The sequence below is a fragment of the Triturus cristatus genome, chromosome 4_2 (genome assembly GCF_964204655.1).
Source record: "Triturus cristatus chromosome 4_2, aTriCri1.1, whole genome shotgun sequence".
In the NCBI taxonomy this organism is placed as follows: domain Eukaryota; kingdom Metazoa; phylum Chordata; class Amphibia; order Caudata; family Salamandridae; genus Triturus; species Triturus cristatus.
The window spans coordinates 795069214-795088929 of record NC_140586.1 but is presented as its reverse complement, the minus strand read 5'-3'; the positions used below and the strand labels follow the sequence as shown (position 1 = coordinate 795088929).

The window sequence follows — 19716 nt, the reverse complement described above, 5'->3', positions numbered from 1 at the left end:
TTTTTAAAGAGAATCAAGTTTCTTAAAATAGATTCCAGGAATATGTACTGGGATCATGGACAGAAGATAAAGAATCAAAGGAGAAAGCATCATCTTGATAGAGTCTAACCGTCCCCACCAGGAGAGAAAAAGCGGGTGCCAGCGGTCAATAGATTCAGATAGAGTTTTATTAATATTATCAATGTTTTCCTTTAATTATTATTGTTTATTATTATTATTTATATGGCGCACGAATCATCCCCAAGGGGATCTCTCGGAGCATGGGAGGCAGGCGTCTAAAAGCAGAGAATTTCAGTTAAATACCCAAGTTTTTAGATGTTTCTTCAAAATAATCAAGGTAGGACATGATCGCAGATCTACTGGCAACGCATTCCAGTATTTGTGAGCCAGATGGGAAAAGGCTCGGCCGCCCATCTTAACATTTTTAATTCTCAGCGTTTGAAGGAGCTGTTGGCCACTGGCTCTTAACTGTCGTGCCGGGGTATACCATTCTAATTTCTTCGTAAGGTATTTAGGTCCCTGTCCAAAAAGTGCTTTAAAAACTAGGCATAAAAGTTCCTTATAGGAAGCCAATGTAACTCTCTTAGTAAAGGTAAAGATGGCGTACGCAGGGGTTTATTTAAAGCTAGGTGTGCCGCCGTGTTTTGAACGACTTGTAGGCTAGAGAGCAGGTCCTCCCTCATCCCCACTAGGAGAGCATTTCCGTAATCTAGTCTACTGACTAGAAGCGCCTGAATCAAAACCCTTCTAGCGGAGAGAGGAATCCAAGGAAATACCTTTTTTAAAGTGCGCATCAGTCCAAAACAGATGCCTGATAGAGTATTAACATGCTCTTCCATGGATAAGTTATTATTCATTAAAATGCCCCGATTTTTTACCCATTTTTTGGGGGAAGGGGGTACTCCAAGTTCCCCAGGCCACCACTCATCTCTTCACAAATCCTCTGCTTTACCAAACATTAAGATCTCAGTTTTGTTGTAATTAAGTTGCAGGTAGTTGTTTTTCATCCATGTGGCTATTTTCATCATACAGCTCTTAAATCTGTCTCTGGTCACCGTGGGGTCCTTCTCCATGGGGACTATCACCTGCGTGTCGTACGCATAGGAGATGGTTTGGATCCACAACATTTTATAATGGTAGCCAGAGACGACACATAGATATTGAACAGGGTGGGGCTTAAAATGGAGCCCTGACGAACCCCCTTATCCACCAATGTAGTCTGGGAGACAAAGGTGTCCAGGTGTACACATTGATATCTATCCAATAGGAAACTCCGCAGCCACTCTAATGCCATCCCAGTGACACCAATCTCTCGCAGTCTATCCAACAGAATTCTGTGAGAGATGGTGTCAAAGGCTGCTAACAGATCTAAAAGGACCAACATTGTGGGGGTCCCTTCGTCTAGCAGCAGCCTGATTGTATCTGTTACCTCTACCAGGGCGGACTCCGTGCTGTAACCAGCACGGAAGCCCAACTGCGAGGAGTCCAAGAGGTCATGAAGTTCCAGATAATCTGAAAGTTGGTGATTGATCAGAGCTTCCATTATTTTTGAGCAGCCAGGAAGGAGCGAAAGAGGTCTGTAGTTTTGTAAATTGGCGCAGTCTGCTGATGGTTTCTTGGGCAGAGGTTTAATAAATTCTCTTTTCCATCTGGACAGAAAAAAGGAGGTTACTAAAGAGAGGTTACAGATTTCACTAATTGGATTTACTAGCTCCATTGCTAAGTCAGATACAATGTGGGGAGGGGCTATATCAGACGGGGAGCCTGACTTGATGTGTTTCAGTAGTGGTAGAACCTGCTCCTTAGTGATGGTTGCAAAGGTCTCCAGTCTCGGTAGGGAAGAGTTATCTGTGATTAGGATTTCTTCCCTGTTCTCCGATACCTGCTTAAAAGAATCATAGATATTGTCTATCTTAATTTTAAAATGCATAGCAAGCTTATCACAGAATTCCTGTGTAGGGGGGCAAGTAGGATTGCCTACTCTTGGAGTAGTAAACTCCTTAAGAATCCTAAAAAGTTCTTTCAACGAGCCCTTTGCCTCATCTATTCGAGTGGCTAAAAATGTTCATTTTGCTATGTTACAGTTCTTAAGGTACATCCTATGTACTATATTATAGGCCAATCTATCTTCCTAAGATTTTGATTTCCTCCATTTACGTTCTCTCACTCTGCAAGCGGCTTTCTCAGTCTTTCAGCTATCAGAATACCATGGAGCAGGGCTCGTTCTATCATAGATTGTTGCTGTTTTGCTCGGGGTGATAGTGTCAAAAGCCCTAATTATCTCTGACTCTAATTTGCATAAAGCTTCATTGATGTCATTACATTCCTTAAGTAGTGGAGGAGAGAATACTGTACTAAAAGTCTTTGGTGTTATTTTCCTCCATTGTCTATGTGAAACTTTCCGCCGCCCTTGCGGTTGGCCCGAACCTTTAGGAGCCAAAAAAGAGAAGCTAAGGGCCATATGGTCCGACCAACTTACTGCCTGAGGTGGTTCTATACTCAAACTAGGGATATTTGTAAAAATATTATCAAGTGTATGGCATGCTAAGTGTGTTGGTTTGACTACTTTAGGCAAAAGGTCTAACGATTCCATAGCTGCCAACAGGTCAGCTGTATCAGTATTAGTATAAATATCAAAATTAAAATTAAAATCCCCTAACAGAAAGAAATCTTCTGTTTGCAGGACATATGGGGCGGACAGGTTCGATAGATATTAATGTTTCTGTGATGTTTGAAGAGAACCAAAAGCCTAAGTATTTTATCTTAGAAGTTTTCCAAGAGAAATAGGTAGATATAAAATCCTGTTTTAGACAGAATATGTTTAAGGGGAGAACCTCACATTTGTCTGAGTTGAGACGGTATCCAGATAATTGGGAAAAATATCAACTTGGGATAAAAAAGCTGGAAGGGATGTAGGCGGATTCGAACAATATAAAAGGATGTCATCAGCAAAAACAGACATTTTAACATGAGTGGTATCAATTTGAAAACCAGTAATCCTAGCACCTAACCTAATTTTCGTTAAAAAGGTTTCTAATGCTATTATAAATAAAAGAGGAGATAGAGGACACCCTTGATGTACCCCTCTAAAAAGTGAAAAGTAATCAGAAGTTTTACCATTGACAAAAATAGAGGTTTTAGGACCAGAGTAAAGTAAATTAATAAGAGAAATTAATTTAGTAGGAAGTCCTATCCATTTTAGTGCCTGGAACATAAAATCCCATCTGATCCTATCAAACGCTTTTTCAGCATCTAGTGCTATTGCAGCAATAGGAAAATCAAGAGAGGAAGCTTTACTCAGAATGTTAAAAAAGACTCTAGAGTTATCAGAAGATAAACGACCTTTAACAAATCCTGATTGTTCCGGGCCAATGAGGTTAGGTAAAATAGGGTAAATACGAAGAGCAAGAACTTTTGCGAAGATCTTATAGTCCAAATTAACTAGAGAAATCGGACGATAATTTTTGCAGAGAGAGGGGTCTTTATTTTCTTTAGAAATTAAACAAATCATGGCCTCTTGAAACGTTCCTGACGAGGACCCGTATTTTACAAAAGCATTATAAAGTAATAAGAGTTGGAGGAGTATTAGAGTCGTGAAGTGAGCCTAAAATTCAATAGTAAATCCATCCGGACCTGGAGCTTTCCCTCTTTTCAGTACTGAGACAGCATGAGTGATTTCAGAGAGAGTGATGTCGGATTCTAAAGATGCGAAATCAGTGTCATAAGGGGGAGGAGGATTCATCGATTGAAAGTAAGCAGAAATTCGCTCAAAATATCGTCATTTTTAAATAGAGGATCACCAGCGGTGTTTCGTATAGATTCTATTTTAGTCCGCTCACGACGTATTTTTTAAATAGTTTGCAAGTAATTTCCCCATTTTATTCTGGCCTCCATAATACCGGGCACTACTTTTTAAGAGATAAGAGGAAGCGGCTTCAGTAGATAATTTATTAAAATTAATTTTTGTCTCAATAAGATTTTTTAACAAAGATTCAGAGTTCGAATGGTAGTAGGAATATTCAAGTCGTTTGATCCTGGCTAGTAATTGTGTATTTTTAGCCACACAAAAAACTATTTTTTCCGTGAAACAGTTTATGATAAAACCCCTGGCTGCAGCTTTCAAAGAATCCCAGATCATTGCCGGAGAAGAATCTGGGGTAGAATTAAAAGAAAAGAATTCAGAAGCAAAGGAGGTGAATTGGCTTGTAAAATCAGCTAATAATGTATTATTGAAGCGCCATCTGCCTGCATCGGGGAAAAGGTATCAATTCAAAATCAACAAAAACTGGAGCATGGTCTGATATTAGAATAGAGCCAATCTCGGCGTGAGAGACTTGCTGAGATAAAGGTTTACTAAGGAAGAGATAGTCTATTTGAGATTGTGAATGGTGAGGGGGAGTAGAAACTATATTCACGGTTACCTGGATTACAAAGCCTCCAGATATCAACTAAAGATTTACGACGTATGGTGGATGTAAATTGTGAATGCATCTTGGTGTTGGAAAATTTAACAGAAGAATGTCTATCTAATATAGGGTCAAGAACCTGATTACAATCGCCTCCAAAAATAACATAGTCATCATCAAACACAATATGTTTATCAGATACATGAATCCAAAACGCATTATCAATATTAACAGGTGCATAAACATTAACAAGCACTAAAGGAATTTGATCTATAAGCAGTTTAACAATTACCCAGCGACCTTCCAGATCATTTTCCTGATGAACAACTGAAATCTGATATTTCTTATGGCATAGAATGGAGAATCCATTCTTTTTCCCTAGAGCTGGGGATGAAAAAACATTTCCCACCCAACCTCTTTTTAGTTTAGCCACTTCAGAGTCTGATAAAAGGTCTCTTGAATTAAAGCAACATCAACATTTAATCTAGCTAAATGGGTTAATACACGTTGTCTTTTTATGGGATTATTTACTCCTTTAACATTCCAAGTTACAACTCTAAAAATAACCCTTTAAAATTAACATGAACAGTTATTCTATAAACAATTGAAGTACATGCTTATTTTTTAAAGAAAGAAATAAAAGAGATGAAAAAAGATTAAAAAAGAGAATTGAGATTAGAGAAAAAAACAGGCGTACTTTAAGAAAATAGTGCTGAGGAGAGGAGAAAGGAAAAAGCAAAAGAGGAGAGAAAGGGACAGGGAGAATAAGAGGTGTGAGAGAACAAAACACAGAACAAAAAGACAGTACAAATCAAACAATTGATAATTAAGAACAATGTCAAAAAGACATACCATAAATAGAAAATGAGAATGAGGTGGGTGGAGCCACATGAGGGAGATAGCACACCGGATCAAGGACTCCATACAGACGTGGCAGAGGAAAACAACCTCTAGGTACAAACGAAGAAGACTTATTCAAGGGATCACAAAACTGCATCTGGAAGAATCAAACGGAAAAATAAATATGAATATCAGGTCTCACATCTCAACGGAAAACAACCGGGATAAGGATAAAACATAAACAACAACAAGCAATACATTATATTGCAAAGCGATTAAGATCGAGGGGTGTCCATAGACTCATCTCTACAAGAATTCAGGAAATGTTGAAGAAGTGCCGGATCTTCATAATTCGTCGTTTTGTTGTTATAAGTCACTTTAAAGGGGCAAGGGTGCAATAGGCCATAATGGGCATTCAAGGATCGGAGAGTAGGCCTCATCGCTAGAAACTTCTTTCGACGATCTGCGTTAACATTGGCATAGTCCTTCACAAAGAAGAGGTTTGACCCACTTCATGTGATCTTTCCTTTCTGTTTGGCAGCCTGAATAACTTAAGGAGATCTGTATACTCTAGAAAATACAAAATTACCCCTCTAGGTTTCATAGAGGAGGTAGATGGAACAGCTGTACGAGACATTTGACCTAGGCGATGAGCTCGTTGAATGTTCAAAGATGGAGAGGTTGGAAGTTCAAGAAGTGTGGGCAAGAAAGATTGGAAAAAGGATATAGGATTAGATCCTTCAAGACCCTCTGCAAGCCCCTAAATGCGTAGATTGTTACGCCTGTTGCGGTTTTCCAAATTCTCAACCTATTGGTTAAGATTCTGTATTTCTTTGTGTAGGCATGGAACTTGATCTGTGACTACCAGAACTGATGCAACTCTTCTCTCCAGCTCATAACCTTTCTGTTCTGTGTGAGACCAATTATCCTCCAAGTTCTGAAGACGAGAATTTGCTTCAGCCATATATGGTTTAAGGGAGCGAATTTCTTCAAGCAGCAATTCCATAGAAATAGAGGAGGAGGAGGAATTGGTGGGTGAAGGGGGATTAGTTTCCACTCTTTTACCCGGTGTAGAAGCAGATGTCATAGCCTGAGCGTGAATTATGAGAGGGTGTACCCTTCGTAGAATTAGTTTCCATTGTTGCGTCTTCCACATTGTCTTGCATTACACTGAATGGGTTAGTATCCTCCAATGACCCATTGTTAGTATTAATTTGATGAGGACCACTTCGAGTGGAACGAGGCATTTCGATTGAGGAAAATTGGGTGGAATTTGAGAGAGAGAAGCAAAGTCCAGAGTACAAAATGGCGGTCAGAAATGCTCTTATTATTTTAAAATCACAGAGTAAATAAAAAGCAGTCCAAAAAGAATCAAAGCAGTTAAAAGGATTTCAATGTGGGAGAAACTGAAGAAAATGTGTGTTCAATTCCCAGCAAAAGATGCTTTATAATCCTTAAAAAATGCAGTGAGAAAATCCAGTCAGCGGGTGCCACGGGGATCAGTCATAAATCAAAATGGCGGCCGCATTTCACTCGCGAACCGCATTGAGCAAAAGAGCAAGAAAAAGGCATAATAACCCTCACCCCATGTACCTCGAACGTCGCATTCCAAGCAGCAGGCGTTCCGATAATAAATTCTTCAGCTTTGAAGGTCAGGCGGCTGGAAAGGAAACCTGGAGGGTTCCCGTCGTGCTGCGCCTTTACGGAGCTCTCCAGAGCGGGGGCCATCTCCTCCGGTGCCTTAGTCACGCCCCCGTCATAATCTATTTCTGAAAATGTACTTGCAAGGGGCAGGATCATGATACGGAATGAGATGGATATTGCAAATGAAGAAACATGAAATAGGAGGTCAGTTCAAGCTACATATCCAGACAAATGCTGTACCATTCTTTACCAGGATTTCTTGAGAGTGAATCCATCAATATCTCTGGTAGGATCAGACTTTTCAGTCTTGCTATAAAAGTATTTGCATAGTTTATGAATGAATTTCAGAACTTTGGGACTTTTTCTATTAATGTATTTCAAAATTGTCCTGTGTATGCATAATTGTGCCCACTTTTTTCCCATAGTTTCCTTTTCCTAGTGCCATATAAATATAAGCACCTATTTTGCTTGAATGCATGCTCTGGCAGGTGTAAGATGGATGTTGAAAGGCCAAATGATCCTTGTAATTTCCATTGATTTGCAATAAACTAAATTCTCTTTGATAAGTACCTGATCACGGTCGGGATGGCCTATAGGGCCATCGGGCAGTGACAGATGAGCTTGTCTACCAAGTCAGTGTGTGGACAGGTGTTTTGCTGTTTGTAGACCTGTTTTATAGTGTGGTATGCCGATAGTGCCACAAACATTACCTGCATCAAGCAAAAATGCATTCGGTATCCCATACTGGTGGGCTGAGGGGGCAGTGTTTAGAAACAACTTATGGGTTTAAAATGACCTGCTGCAGACCTCCTTGAAGGGTTGAGCAATTTTGAGGCAACAATATAAATTGCAAAATAACTCTGTAGATTAATGTTCTTGCTGCTGGAGTGTTGTCTAGTGCCAGGTTTTACTCATCATAGAATAGCCCAGATGGTTAATACGCTTGCTACAAAGAGTGTGTACCATGCAGATCACAGAACAGTATTTTATGTGGCGAGCTCAGTAGGTTACTGTTTTTGCCACAGAGATCCTTTTGCTACTTTCAGTTCATAAGTTACAATCCTAATATAGCACAGCGATCTATGAATTGTCATCTAAGAGCTGCATGCAAACTGCATGCTACAGGTAAGAACGTTATGTTTTTCTCTAGTCTTTCATTATCCTAAGGATGCTAAAAAGGTTTCATTTGGGTAGAATTGCATTTTTTTATTGGTAAAGGCTAACCCAGCCACTGTTTTGCTTTTTAAATCATACGTTTGTACTTCTCCAGACTAAAGACTCTTAAAATACCCTGCCTATTAGTATGAATGATGTGATTCCTTCACCTTGTACTCCTCATTGTCCTATGTTACATTTCTTATAAACTGATTACACACGTACAATTATGAATCATCTTTGTATAATGTGGGTGATGTAAAATGACCTGACATCCTACCCTGGTACATGTCGCGCTATAAACCAAACGAAATGCATCTGTGGGAGGGACTATGGAGAGCTATGGAGGGATAAAGGGCACTGTTGGAGGATGGTAGTCAGGGAATTCATGGAGAAGAATGTCATGGGGGGGGCACCAAAAAAAAGATTGTCGCACTAGACATCACCACTGCTGAAGCCGGCGCTGGTAAAGATAATAGTGGTAAGAAGATTAATAGTCCTAAATGCTACCAAGCTCACCTGCTTTGGTGAGATGGGAACCTTCGGTGAGACCTGAAGCAAGACTTTTGAAATCCAAGAACTCATTTGCTACTTCCACTAATGGCCCACCGATGTCCTGCTGGAGATCCACTCTGGCGGAAATGAAGGGGCATATTTACAAGACCACCAGAATGTCACTTATAGTGACGTTCTGGTGGCTGTAGCTCCTTCTCCTTATTTACAAGGCAGTGTTAAGCCACTTAACATGGCTTAACGCGGCCTTGTAAATAAGGACCCTTATCACTCTTCACTTCCCATGAAAGGGTCATGCAATGGGTGTTGCAGTGGGCGTTCCGCTGCAACACCCATTGCTTTTTGACGCTGCCCCATATTTAAAAGGATGGGGCAGCGCCAATAACTAAAACCAGGTAAAACCTGTTCTTCGGATGGCAATACGAGGAGAAATTATTAATTTCTCCTCGTATTTTGCTCTTTCTATGTGTGCTGCGTTTTGCAACACACATAGAAACAGCAAATCGCCTTTACAGATTGTCCACCTGCAATCACCCCTGCAGAGCAACACCCCGGCAATATGGGGCAAGGGTGCATCCGCTGGTGCTAGGCAGCATTTTTAGCACCAGCGCTAGGGGAAATGCAGGGGTGTGCCATATTTTTGTAAATACGGTGCATCCCTGCATTTAAAAAATTTCAGAGCATAGCTTTGCCAAATTTGGCGTAACACTGCACATTTTTTTGTAAATATGCCCCTTAGTTTGTGTTCTTTGCATAGGTTAAGGATAGCCTTCTGTTGGTGACACCTAGAAGGACGAATTTGGATAACCCCTGGGGAAGGTTAGGTTCAATAGATAATTAAAGTTTAAAAAAAATACTTCATGAGATTTCTTTATGAACTTCTTCAGAAGGTTTTAGGCCAAATTGTTGCAAAACAGTAATCGAAAGTTGACTATTTGGCCACAGTATTTCTGTGGGGAAAAAAACAATGAATCCTCCGAAGGGTTGTCAGGCTTGCTCACAGCACATGCCTGCTCTTTTCCTAATTGGTATATTGCTCTGGCTGCGGGGGATAGGGGCGCTGGGATATTCTATTTTTCTTGCTGTTCCTTTTTCCCTCCCCTCCCCTTCACAAATGGGAAGGACTGTCTACAAGGAATGCCACTCACACCCAATTATAAAAACTGTGAAACATGGTGTGAGAGCAGCTCTCTCGCACCTTGTGTGCTGTGGTGTGGGACTATCGCCAAATGAGAGAGTGTGACTCTCAACCTGTTAGTGAGGATTTATTTTCTCCTGTCTGTTGTCTGTCTCTGTGCCTTATGTCCTCCCCCTCCCGTGGTGTGTGCTGTTTTGTTTCGTGTTCTGCCATCTGAAAATGCTTCTTCAGATTTCAGGATCGTGGGCCCTCTCAGTGGCGGCAGCTAGCATGGAAAAGCAGTGGGGCTGAATGGGGGACAAAAGAAACGTAGCACCAGCCGCTGCTGCATCGCCGTGCTCTTTATATGCTGATGCAGAGGAGCTGCAGACACAGGCTCCCAGACTCCCCTGCGCCAATTTACACGCTGCTCTTATGCTGGTATTACCCAGCATGAGCGAAGCACTGGGATTGGGTAAAGTGGGCTGGTTTCACTAGGAGCTTGTGCTCCTGAGCCCTGCTGATATCTCTAAGCAACAGCCTTCAGAAATCCAAGTGCGCATGTCGGTTTGATCCTAAGACGGCGGGCCAAATTGACATGCTCACTTTGTGCCCTGTGCCCACCACTCCTCCTGCTGCTGATGGCCCCACCCTCAAGACTTGCCTGTGGCTCCCTCATACATGTAAAATAAAATGATAATAATGCAGTTTCATTCATTGCTCTATTATCATTTATTTGACATGTTCTCATGCTGGTTCCGGCAGTGGCGCGATACTCCTCTGCCATAACGGAGGAGCCGCCCTTGCCGCCCTCCAAGAGTTGTGCAACAGGCGAACTTCTCATTCTGACACAACTTGTGCTAAAATTTTATGGGGAGTCTTAAATCATTTATTAATCAACAGACCTCGTTTTAAATCAGAGCTAAAGGAAATATTGAACGGCACTGGTTCATGGAACTTTCTAATGCCTATTGTTTCCCTATGGATCTAAGACATTATGAGTGCTGCCAAATTTTTAAGTAAAAGAACTTGTTGATTGACTAATCAGAGAAGGAGGGAAATTGACTTCTTGTGACTAGGTTTATTTTAGTCTGTTGATGTGTATGCTCTTTTGTCTACATCCATTTCAGGCGCTGGAGTTGCACAGGGAGGTGAACTGCATCACAGATTTTATACAGGAGTGCCAGTCTCAGCTTCAGGAACTCAAGAAACAGAAAGAAAAGGGGCCTCTCTATGGGATACCATTCAGCATAAAGAAACCAGTTGCTTGCAAGGTATTTTGTTTACATACTTTCAGTATCTGTCAGTTTGAACTGAAACCACACAAAAGGCATGTGAGGGGCTTCTCAGGTCATCTATCCATACATTCATGTATTCAATGGATAAACTTCAGCAGATATGTTTCTCCACTGACAATGAAATAGAAAACATGAGGGGCCCGATTCACAGAACTAACTTAAGACAAAATCCTAAACTTACTACCATTTTCATATTCACAGAAGGCACTTACTCATTTTGGTATTCACAGAAGACACTTACTCACTTCGGTATTCACAGAAGTTAGGAGTCCTAACTTTAGGACTCCTAAATGCTTTCTGTGAATACCGAAAGTCTTAAATTAGGATTTTTCTCAGTTTAGGAGTCCTAAAGTTAAGACTCCTAACTTTACTACTACTAAACTGAGAAAAATCCTAATTTTAAGGCTTTCGGTATTCACAGAAGGCATTTAGGAGTCCTAAAGTTAGGAGTCCTAACTTTACTATTACTAAATTGAGAAAAATCCTAATTTTAAGACTTTCGGTATTCACAGAAGGCATTTAGGAGTCCTAAAGTTAGGAGTCCTAACTATACTACTACTAAACTGAGAAAAATCCTAATTTTAAGGCTTTCGGTATTCACAGAAGGCATTTAGGAGTCCTAAAGTTAGGAGTCCTAAATTTACTACTACTAAATTGAGAAAAATCCTAATTTAAGACTTTCGGTATTCACAGAAGGCATTTGGGAGTCCTAAAGTTAGGAGTCCTAACTATACTACTACTAAACTGAGAAAAATCCTAATTTTAAGAATTTCGGTATTCACAGAAGGCATTTAGGAGTCCTAAAGTTAGGACTCCTAACTTCTGTGAATACCGAAATGAGTAAGTGCCTTCTGTGAATACCGAAATGAGTAAGTGCCTTCTGTGAATACCAAAATGGTAGTAAGTTTAGGATTTTGTCTTAAGTTAGTTCTGTGAATCGGGCCCGAGGCCTTTAGAGGGACCAGGTGCTCATTTTTCTAATACAGTTCAAATAGGTAGTGAAAACACAAATCTGTTCACCTACTCAGAATAACTAAACTTTTGAAATAATACTGATATATATCTGTAATTTGAGTATATATTCATTAATAAAGGGATCTATTCACAATCAAACTACATTTTGTGTTATATTTAGTGTGGACTACAGATCGGTATTCACTAATCTACATGCGAATATCTATGCCTCTGTTGCTTCTATTTTCGTGTGCATTTTGCAATAATACGAATATAAATATGTAAATTGAGTATAGGTTAATTAATATAGGGAACTATTCACAAACCACCTGCATTTTGTAGTATGTTTAGTATGAACTACAAAATGTTATTCACTAATCTACATGTGGATAGCCACGCCTCTGTTGCTTCTATTTTCATGTGCAGAGATCTCCGCAGATGCTGGTATCTCTTTTAGTAGCAAATGTTGGAAGGACAAGGGGAGTGGCTCAAAAATGGGGAATACTTACGACTAAATATAAGGGGATAAGGGTGGAGTTGGGAGGGGTTTAGTGAGTGACATACACCCATTTACAAAATAGTAAGCCCATTCATATTCACAAACTGTACTTCTAAAGCTACTACACCCAACAAGCATTTGCAAAGCTAATAGGTCTCATCTATGCAAGAAATATTGGCTTTGGCAATATGTTTTAGCAATGTTGTGCTTTTCAGCCTGGCTAAATGTTAGTGGGGTAAAGGAGCATGGAGTGGAATGTTGTAAATTGGGGTACACTGGAGTGTTATAGAGAGGCGTACAGTAGAGTTGAGTGGTGTGGTGAGGAGTGAAATGAAGTGTCAGAGAGTAGTATACAGTTCTGTGGCATGTCGTGGAGGGAGTAGAGTGTGGTAGAGTGAAAGGGCATAGAGTTCAGTGGAGTACAATGTCAGAGTTGAGTAGAGTGTCGTAGAATGGACTGGTATAGTGTGTTGTGGAGTGGTATAGAGGAGGTGGAGTGGCATAGAGGGTGTTGTGTGGAGTAGAGTTTTGTTGAAAAGCAGAGCTGGACTGGCCGTACTGGGCACCTGGTGTTTCCTCGGTGGGCCGCCAGGGTGGGGGCTGGTTTTAGGCCCCTGAAGACCATTTTTTTATCGCCCCCCTGTAATAAAATCGTCTGGAACCGGCTCTAGCAAACAGCTCAGCCACGCCCCCTCCCCCCAGGAGGGAGCGGACGGCTGAGGAGTTTGCCAGGGCCGGTTTCAGTTCCTAGGCCGGCCCTGTAGAAGAGTGGCATAGAGCAGAGTAAATTGCATAAATTGGAATGGCATATAGTGAAGTGGAGTGGAGTAGAATGTTGTAAAGTTGAGTGGTGTCGAGCGGAGTGGCATAGAGTGGAGTAGAGTGGAGTAGTTTGACAAAGAAGTGGATTAAAGTGGCATAGAGTAGATTAGAGTGCTTTAAAGTGGAGTGACATAGAGTGGAGTAGAGTGTCAGTGGAGCAGCATAGTTTAATGGAGTAGAGCATCATGAATTGGAGTATCATGGAGTGTAGTGTCATCGAGTGGAGTATAGCATAGTGGAGTAGAGTGGCCTAGGGTGAAGTGGCGTAAAGTACAGTGGTGCAGAGTAGATTGGCATAGACTGCAGTGGGGTAGAGTGCGTTGTTTTGAGTAAAGTGGAGTGAAGTGTATTGGCATAGAGTGCAATGACGTAGAGTGCAGTGGCATACAGTAGAGCTGTGCAGAGTGGATTGCAGTGGTGTAGTGTGCAATGGCATAGATTTACAGTGGCGCAGAGTACACTGGCATAGAGTAGAGTGGTGCAGAGTAGAGAGGCTTAGAGTGAAGTGATGTAGAGTACAGTGCAGTGGTGCACAGTGTATTAGAGTAGCAGTGCATTGGCTTAGAGCGCAGTAGAGTGATTTAGAGTAGGGTGCAGTGGCATAGAGTAAAGTGGGGCAGGGTAGAGTGGCATAGAGTAGAATGACAGAGTTTTGTAGCAGAGAGTGCAGTGCTGCAGAGTAGAGTGTGGTAGAGTGCAGTGGTGTAGAGGAGAGGGACATAGAGTGCAATGGTGAAGAGTAGAGTGGGGTAGGGTGCAGTGGTTAAGTAGAGTATAGTAGCATACAGTGCAGTGGTGCAGAATAGATTGGCATAGAATGAAGTGGTGTGGAGTGTATTGGTTTTGAGCAAAGTGGTGTAGTGTGCATTGTTGAAATAGAGTGAAATAGAGTGCTGCAAATTGCAGTGGCATAGAGTACATTGCTTCAGAGTAGAGTGAAGTAGCATCGAGTAGAGTGGTACAGAATGTCAGAGTGCAGTGGTGCAGAGCAGATTAGAGTGGCTTAGAGTGGATTGACGTAGAGTGCAGAGGCATAGCGTGGAATAATGCACAGTAGAGTGGCATATAGTTCAGGGGCATAGAGTGCAGTGGCATAAGGCAGAGTGGCAGAGAATGCAGTGTTGCAGAGTATACTGTTGTAGGATGCAGTGGTATATAGTTGAGTGGCATGGAGTGCTTTGGCATAGATTACAGCAGAATAGAGTAGCATAGATAGCAGTGGCGTAAAGTGCAGTGATATAGAGTAGAATATGGTGGCATACAGTGCAGTGGAATAGAGTATAGTGGTGTAGAGTGCAGTGGTGCAGAGTAGATTAGCATCCAATGGATTGGTTTTCAGTAAAGTGGTGTAGAGTGCATTGGCATAGAGTGCATTGGCACAGTGTGGTGCAGAGTGGAGTGGAGGGGCACTTAGTGCAGTGGCATGGAGTATTTCTCAGTAGAGTGCAGTGGTGCAGAGTAGATTGTGGCGTAGAGGGGATTGGCATAAATTGTACTGGCATTCAGTGGAGTGGTACAGAGTAGAGTGCATAGGCATAGAGTGCAGTGTTGCAGAGTAGGGCTGCAGTGGTGTGGAGTGGTGAAGAGTGCAGTGGGGAAGAGCGCAATGGTGCATAGCCGAGTGGTGTGGGGTAGAGTGAAGTGATGCAGTGTGGAGTGGTGGAGCATAGTGTGGAGTAGTGCAGAGTAGAGTGCAGTAGCGTGAAGTGGTGCAGTGTAGAGTGGAGTGGGGTAACATGGAATATGGATGGTATGGTAGCATACTGTCATTACAGACAACACCTCTGTAACTGAAATGACCATTACATTTGCACTCTCATACAGTTTTACTAATAAAGGTAGACAGTGCACAAACCATAATGTGTGGAAATGTCATCACCCAATGTTTTGATGTGATCATCAACACAGTTCATTTACAGACTTTTAAATTTTGTTGTGTCCTACAAAAGAAAAATAACATCAGATGGCCTTCCTCAAGTAGGCCCCGGAAGCCTGCATGAGCGTCACATAAATCCTCCAACTTTTGAGTCAGAGAAAGAAATATAAATACCAGGCTCCTTGAAGTCAAAGCCTGACATTTGACCTCCATATTTGAATGCACAGCAAATGTGACAAAATAAGAGCAAGATTTAAAAGCAAGTTTACAGAAAGCAAGTTTGTGGAAGAATACAGTAAACACTTTGTGGAAGTATACAGCAAACACGTGTTGAGCAATGGAAGGGACGAATTCACGCTGGACATCTTAAAGCATATAAAGCCGGCAAATAAAAAGCAAGAAATTGTAAGTTACAAACCTCAAAGCCAATAGTAAGTAGCGGGTGGAATGCATTATTAGGTCAACTTCAGAGTGTCCCCAAACATGTCCTTAGCAGTAGGCTGTGACCTAAAAAAGAACAAAAACAGTAATAAATTTACTCCAGCTGAGATTTGGAGTCCAGCACCACCCATGGCCACTCACAGGTAGTACAACAACTTCCCATAGAAAATCATGGAGGTAGGAATTTAAAATAAACTAATAAACAATATTACTTTTCCCTATACATTACCATAAGACATCTCAACTACCAGCAAAGAGATTCGCCTATGATAAAGAATGGGGAAAATTAAAAAAACAATATTAAACTTGAAACATATTTAAAAATATGTTATGTTAAATATTAATGGGCCAGATGTACAACTGTTTTTTGTGGTCGCAAATGGGAAATCGGTCTGTTTTAGACCGCAAAATTGGTCTGCCCTATTTACAAACCCTGTGTTGCGAGTCGGTAACCTATTACTGACTCACAAAATAGGCTTTGCGGCTCGCTATTAGGAAGGGGCGTGCCAAGAGCGCCCCTTCCTAATAGCAACTCGCAATTCAATGTATGATTGTTTTGCAGCCCCAATTGCGCCCACAAGACACTTGCAGTTTACCTTTTGTTTCAAATGGGAGGTAACCCACTCACAAACGGGAAGGGGTCCCAAGGGGACCCCTTACCCTTTGTGACTGGCATTGAAGATATTTTTTAAGAGCAGGCAGTGGTCCCACGGACCACTGCCTACTCTTAAAAAATGAAACAGTAACGTTTCATTTTTCTTTTTTTAAATGCATCCCGTTTTCCTTTGAGGATATTGGGCTGCATCTAAAAAAGAAAAATTGCTTTATTTGCAAAGCCGTCACAGACATGGTGGTCTGCTGACCACAGCAGCCCACCATACCTTGGAGTGCTAGCCATTCCTAATGGGGTCACAAATTGCACCTACCTCCTGAATATTAATGAGGCAGGCAATTTGCAACCCCATTAGGAATCACAAACAGTGTCTGAGACACTGTTGTACATTTCTATGTGCGAGCTGCAAAACAACGCAATTTGCAACTCGCAAATTGGTAAGGTCGTACCTTTTGCCCAAAGTCAATTCATTTGATATATTTATTTTAAATGCAGAATAAAACAAAAATGCTATAGCGCTATTAAATTAATTTTGATTTAAACTTGTAATTAATTTATGTATATAGTAAATTAAATTAACATTCTTTAAAAAAAAATATTTAAAAAATGTTTTTTAGATACTTCTATCTAAATAAATTAAATGTATTTATATTTGTAACGATTTCAAATCATTTTGTTTAATTTAATTTAAGATTATTTCCTACAAGGCGGAATGTTAAGTCACTACTTGAGTAATTTTTATAGAAGGCTGTTGCAGTATAAATGATTAGCAATGTGTGGCCATGTGTGGTGCAGGATGTACTACTGCTTATTTTTGGCTGTAGTAAAGGCATTCTCATATTTATTCTCATAAATAAATTTGGCTCTGGCTTCACCCCATGTTTCAGGCGGTGGAAACATGTAAATCTACATTTTTGGGTAACTTTTCATTTGTATACATTGAATAGGCAAAAGTAGTAAAGTTAAACAAAAGTGTAAGCGTAAACTGTGCTCATGTAGATTTACTCACATGTAAGGTAATCTTTTTGAGCAGGCCCCTAAATCATATTTTTGCATATAAATCAATTTTGAGAGAGAATTTGGAATGTCACGCATTACAAGATTATTACAGCAACTACATAAAATATTACAAATGAAAATGCAGAGATGTGTTCTGTTTCAGATTGACGTGACAATCAAACTCTTTGGCCTGTATTTTGCTAGGTGCACTTTCAGCTGAGTAGTTGTGAAAGGCAATGAGTGATACTGTGTGGTCCATTAATTAATGGGCACACAATTACTCCACCATTCAGAGTTTGGGACCGCTCACTTAGGGATAAAAAACTAATTGCAGATTTTCCTAACCTTCCAACATGCACAAGCTTGTAAGTAGGGCTTTTTATCTGCAAGATAGGCATCATGTTTAGCCTGTTGAACATAGTACAAAAACTGCAAGGGGGTGAAATTAGCAACTGAGTTGGAATCTTGAATGGAGAACAAATTGGAGTTTCTGAATAGGGATGCTAGGGGTGAAAACTATCTGAATCTTGAAGAGGCTCTTGAGGGTGATGAGAAAATGTAGACTTTATGATCGAAGATGGTAGTCAGATGTGTAGAGATAAGTGTTGTGTACGGAAAGGTGACCGGTAGAAAAGGTTTGTGTTGATTGATTTGAATACAGGAAAGTGAACATTGTATGGGGGTATTCTACACAATGTGAAGAGTCAACTGACATGATGTGGGCAGACAGATGTATAGATATATCATAGACGATTGAACAGGGTGTGGGCGGTGAGGATTATTCAGAGGAGACTTTTCTAGTAAATGAATATAAATTTGAGCACAGTTTTGACAGAGAGGCTATGGTACTTTATGGTGGAGAGTTGAAAGTCCAGTTGATAATGGTCCAGAGCTCCCTTTCGCTGTTGAAATCCATCTTAACGTTGCGGGCTTATGAGTAGGATAAAGTGGAGTTCATTTGAAAAGAGATGGAAGCTGGACTGATCTTTACTGCATTGATTTAGAGTTAAGCATGGCAGATGATCTCAGGATTAAAGGGTTAATCGTGGCATCTAGGTGTTCAGTATCCAGTGCTAGCTAGAATGTGAATAATGAATTTAGAGTGAATTTGTAAGAGTGGGGAATAGAAAGGGCAAAGTGCCATCAGAAAGAGTTGAGCTTGTAGTCGAAGATATATACTGTACATGGAAAGAGAGAAAGGGGGTCTAGTACAGCACCCTACAGGATTCCTCACCACACTGTGGTATGCCTCATGCTTGAGGAGCTGCAGGACACAGAGTAAGAGCAGTCCGCATTGAAGGAGGAGAGCTAGGAGGGTGCAATGCCAGTGTTGCTCGAGTTTGTCTGCATTGTCTACAGTAAATATGATACAGTGATTATCTAGGATGAAAACAGAGGTGGTTATTATAGTTTGGCATTGTCCTCAGGGTCCAGACATGTAGGACTTCATTCAGTGTAATCTCACAGCAGTATACTGTCCATGTGGTTGATGATGTGCTACATGGTGAAGCTGTAAAATAAACAAAAAAGTATTCTTTCCAAAAGGTTGAGTTAACTCTTCATGGCAGCTTTTCATTCCATCGATATTTATCAGATCTGTGCCTTTAAGGACACCGACCTTCACTTCTGCCCCTGCCCCTTACTGAACATTTCATCCTGATTTGTTGGGCCAAGATATCTCAGTGATTCTTACTAAATGACCAAACCTGGATTCGCTTGTTACTGTTACAAAGACAGAACATCACTGACTGAATAAAACAAAAAAGCTTTTGGGATTGTCAGCATTGTAATACCCTGTTAACATAGTCTAGCAGCATTAATGGGTTTTCATATGGCCAATTCTTAAGTGGTACAGATAAGTTAAAACTTATACAATTAAGAGCGACCCTGAGGACTAGCTCAAGCTTTTGTTTCCATCCCATTGATGTATCAATAAGCTTATTAAAATAATCTTTCACGTGCCTTAGTGGAGAAAGGAAGAGTGAGACATGGGGATTGGGCGTTTGTGAGGCTTTTTCTTCAATAGTAAATATAGTAGAGCCTACATTGGGGCCTATTCCCAAATTGCATTTTTCAGTATGTTTAGTACGTTTAGTATGTTCAAAAAGCTATTCACAAACCTACGAGTGTAATTTCCACCTCACCTCTCATTTCCTTTCTATGGGAAGATCATCACACGGGTAAATTAACTACTCAGGGACCGATTATGAAGTTGGTCAGAAACTTTCCGCCCAACACCGTCTCGGAATAGGGACCAATCGACTTTATGGTCGTCTGTTCCGCACAACCGATTATGATCGACCGAACACTGTTCGGTTGGATTCCCATTGTTTCCTATGGTAGCTCATGTTCTGCCCAACAACTAGCCATAATACAGGCTCCTATGGGGAAATAGGGTTTGTGTGGAAAACTCTGCACCCTGTTGCAGGCACCCCATGGTGCCTGTCACACAGTGCATGGTTTTACAGGGGGTTCCCTAAAGTACCCCCCTCAGCAACCAACCGGAGGCCTCGGGATGAAGGGGGCCCTGCCAGGGGCC

At 41.0% G+C, this 19716-nt stretch overlaps 2 protein-coding genes across 10 annotated transcripts in view; one reads left to right on the top strand and one right to left on the bottom strand.

Moving 5' to 3' along the window:
- LOC146835058 (vitamin D3 hydroxylase-associated protein-like) overlaps positions 1-19716 on the top strand; it is a 686483-nt gene that overhangs the window by 179080 nt on the left and 487687 nt on the right. The window contains exon 3 of the mRNA XM_085602724.1: positions 10806-10949. Coding sequence (XP_085458850.1) covers positions 10806-10949 — 144 coding nt within the window. The remainder of the gene's footprint in view (positions 1-10805; positions 10950-19716) is intronic.
- Positions 1-19716, bottom strand: part of LOC146835059 (uncharacterized) — a 505671-nt gene that overhangs the window by 426819 nt on the left and 59136 nt on the right. For all 9 annotated transcript variants that reach the window (XR_014960678.1, XR_014960679.1, XR_014960680.1 and 6 more), the window contains exons 2-4: positions 15543-15633; positions 6840-7026; positions 5259-5403 (exon numbers count right to left, since the gene is read on the bottom strand). Coding sequence is in view for 5 of the 9 variants with exons in the window: in XM_085602725.1 (XP_085458851.1) it covers positions 5259-5403; positions 6840-7026; positions 15543-15577 (367 nt within the window). In the remaining 4 variants the exon portion in view is untranslated. The remainder of the gene's footprint in view (positions 1-5258; positions 5404-6839; positions 7027-15542; positions 15634-19716) is intronic.